General features: G+C 35.6%; 1 protein-coding gene across 2 annotated transcripts in view; it reads left to right on the plus strand.

Moving 5' to 3' along the window:
* rilpl1 (Rab interacting lysosomal protein-like 1) overlaps positions 1-1,807 on the plus strand; it is a 64,004-nt gene that overhangs the window by 14,930 nt on the left and 47,267 nt on the right. For both annotated transcript variants that reach the window (XM_014022487.1, XM_014022486.1), the window contains exon 2: positions 1,034-1,181. In XM_014022487.1, the coding sequence (XP_013877941.1) occupies positions 1,034-1,181 (148 nt within the window). The remainder of the gene's footprint in view (positions 1-1,033; positions 1,182-1,807) is intronic.

The raw sequence follows: 1,807 nt of genomic DNA on the forward strand, positions 1-1,807 counted from the left end.
ATAAATTCTAATTATAATAATAAATTAATAACAGTTTTGCATCTAAAAATCATATTTTATTCTTTTCATCTGTTTTTCCCTCTTTCAGCAGCCTTATGGATTTCTGTTTTGTTGTATTTTATAAAAATGTCCAATTTAATAATGTGTGAGAAACCTAAATTTTTTGTAATTCAGTCAGTGTTTAATACGGCTGGCAAAATAAATTGTTAAAATAACATACAGATCTGCTTTATTTTTTTAAGTCAGCCTATTGTAAATGTTTTACCCTTCATGTTATGGAAAGACCTTCTTGATACAAAAGAAAACTCAGGTTTTTAAGAAAGTGTCTGCTTAATAATTAATCATTAGTTGATTGATAAGATCAAACAACTCTAGATTCATTCGATTATCGATAACGCACAGGCCGCACAGAACGAACAGTTAACATCCATATTCTGGATTATGGCTGCGCTGGTTTTGGGGACTCGATCCTTCGGGCTCATTCTTCAGATATTCACACAAGTGCATACAACATTCATGGCTTCAGATACACGCCCCCCTAAACTCACTTACTCCTCTGGCTAATAAATGTGCTCTATGCAGAGGTTTTTTTTATAAACACCATAGTGTGTCACATTGTTGATATAATATGATGTTTTTTTCCCTCATCTTCCCTTGTGTGGTTTTTAGTTTTTCTGTTAATGGTTGTGCCTTCTCATGATGTCTTCATGAAGATGATCCTTGCTCTGTGCAGGGTCTGTGGCTGCATGACCCAGGGCATCTGTACTCCTATGTTTGTTATGTTCTGTCTTCTTCTGAATGGGTGTTCTGAACTGTAATTTCATTGTGCTCTGTACAATGACTATAAAGGTCTAATCTAATCTAATCTAATTTGCATCCCTAGTTGCCTCTCATAAGTGTAAAATGTCCATACTGAGGTTCCATGGAAACATGAGCCATTAGATGCTGCTGGAAATTATATTTCCTTGAATAAAGTTATCTAATTTCATCTAGTCTAAGCTAGGTTTGTAATTTTTGTATGTCTGTTGTACAGGAGCTTGAGCGGGTGGAGGATGTGTGGCGAGGAGAAGCTCAGGATCTACTCTCCCAGATTGCTCAGCTGCAAGAGGAGAACAAAACCCTCCTGTCCAACAAACCCATCAAAGACTCTGTGAACGAGGACTACCTGCAGAGGCATGAGGGTGAGCGTTTTGGCTCTAAAGGCAAAGCTCACATATGTTGTATGCAGGGGTGGAAATGAAAAATTTTCCCCACCATCCACAGTGGCTGGTAGAAAAGGTTTTGTGCTGGCCACTCAAACTTTTTGCCAGCCACTGTTTTTTGTTTCTGTAACATGGTCCTTGGTGGCCTAATTAAAATTTTTGTGCCTACAATCAGATAATAACACTCAAAATCTATTAGTGTCTTAGAGTATTCAAGCCAGCCTGTTTGCTCAAAATTAAAATGATGGACTTTTTGACGTCTGTACTTCTCTTACTAACTTGATTTTTGCTATTATATTTGGTAGGCTACTTGGCTGGAAAAAAGGCTTTTTAACCTTAATAATATAAGTTAAATTTTCAAGGTGAAAGGAAAAAGTAAGCAAAAAAATTAAACTAAATGAACGTACAACTAAATTACCTGTGGTAAATTTATCTTTTGCAGGTGTTTAGAGTTAGTTCGTTGATTCAGATGATTAGGTTAATAAGTCATTTAGAGAACATTTTCATGATACGCTAATTTTTTGAGATGGGGATTTTTGATTTTTCTTTACCTTTTTGCCAAAATCATCAATATTAAAACAATAAAAGGCTTGAACTACTTCAGT

Source organism: Austrofundulus limnaeus, unplaced genomic scaffold (genome assembly GCF_001266775.1).
Source record: "Austrofundulus limnaeus strain Quisiro unplaced genomic scaffold, Austrofundulus_limnaeus-1.0 Scaffold332, whole genome shotgun sequence".
Lineage (NCBI taxonomy): Eukaryota > Metazoa > Chordata > Actinopteri > Cyprinodontiformes > Rivulidae > Austrofundulus > Austrofundulus limnaeus.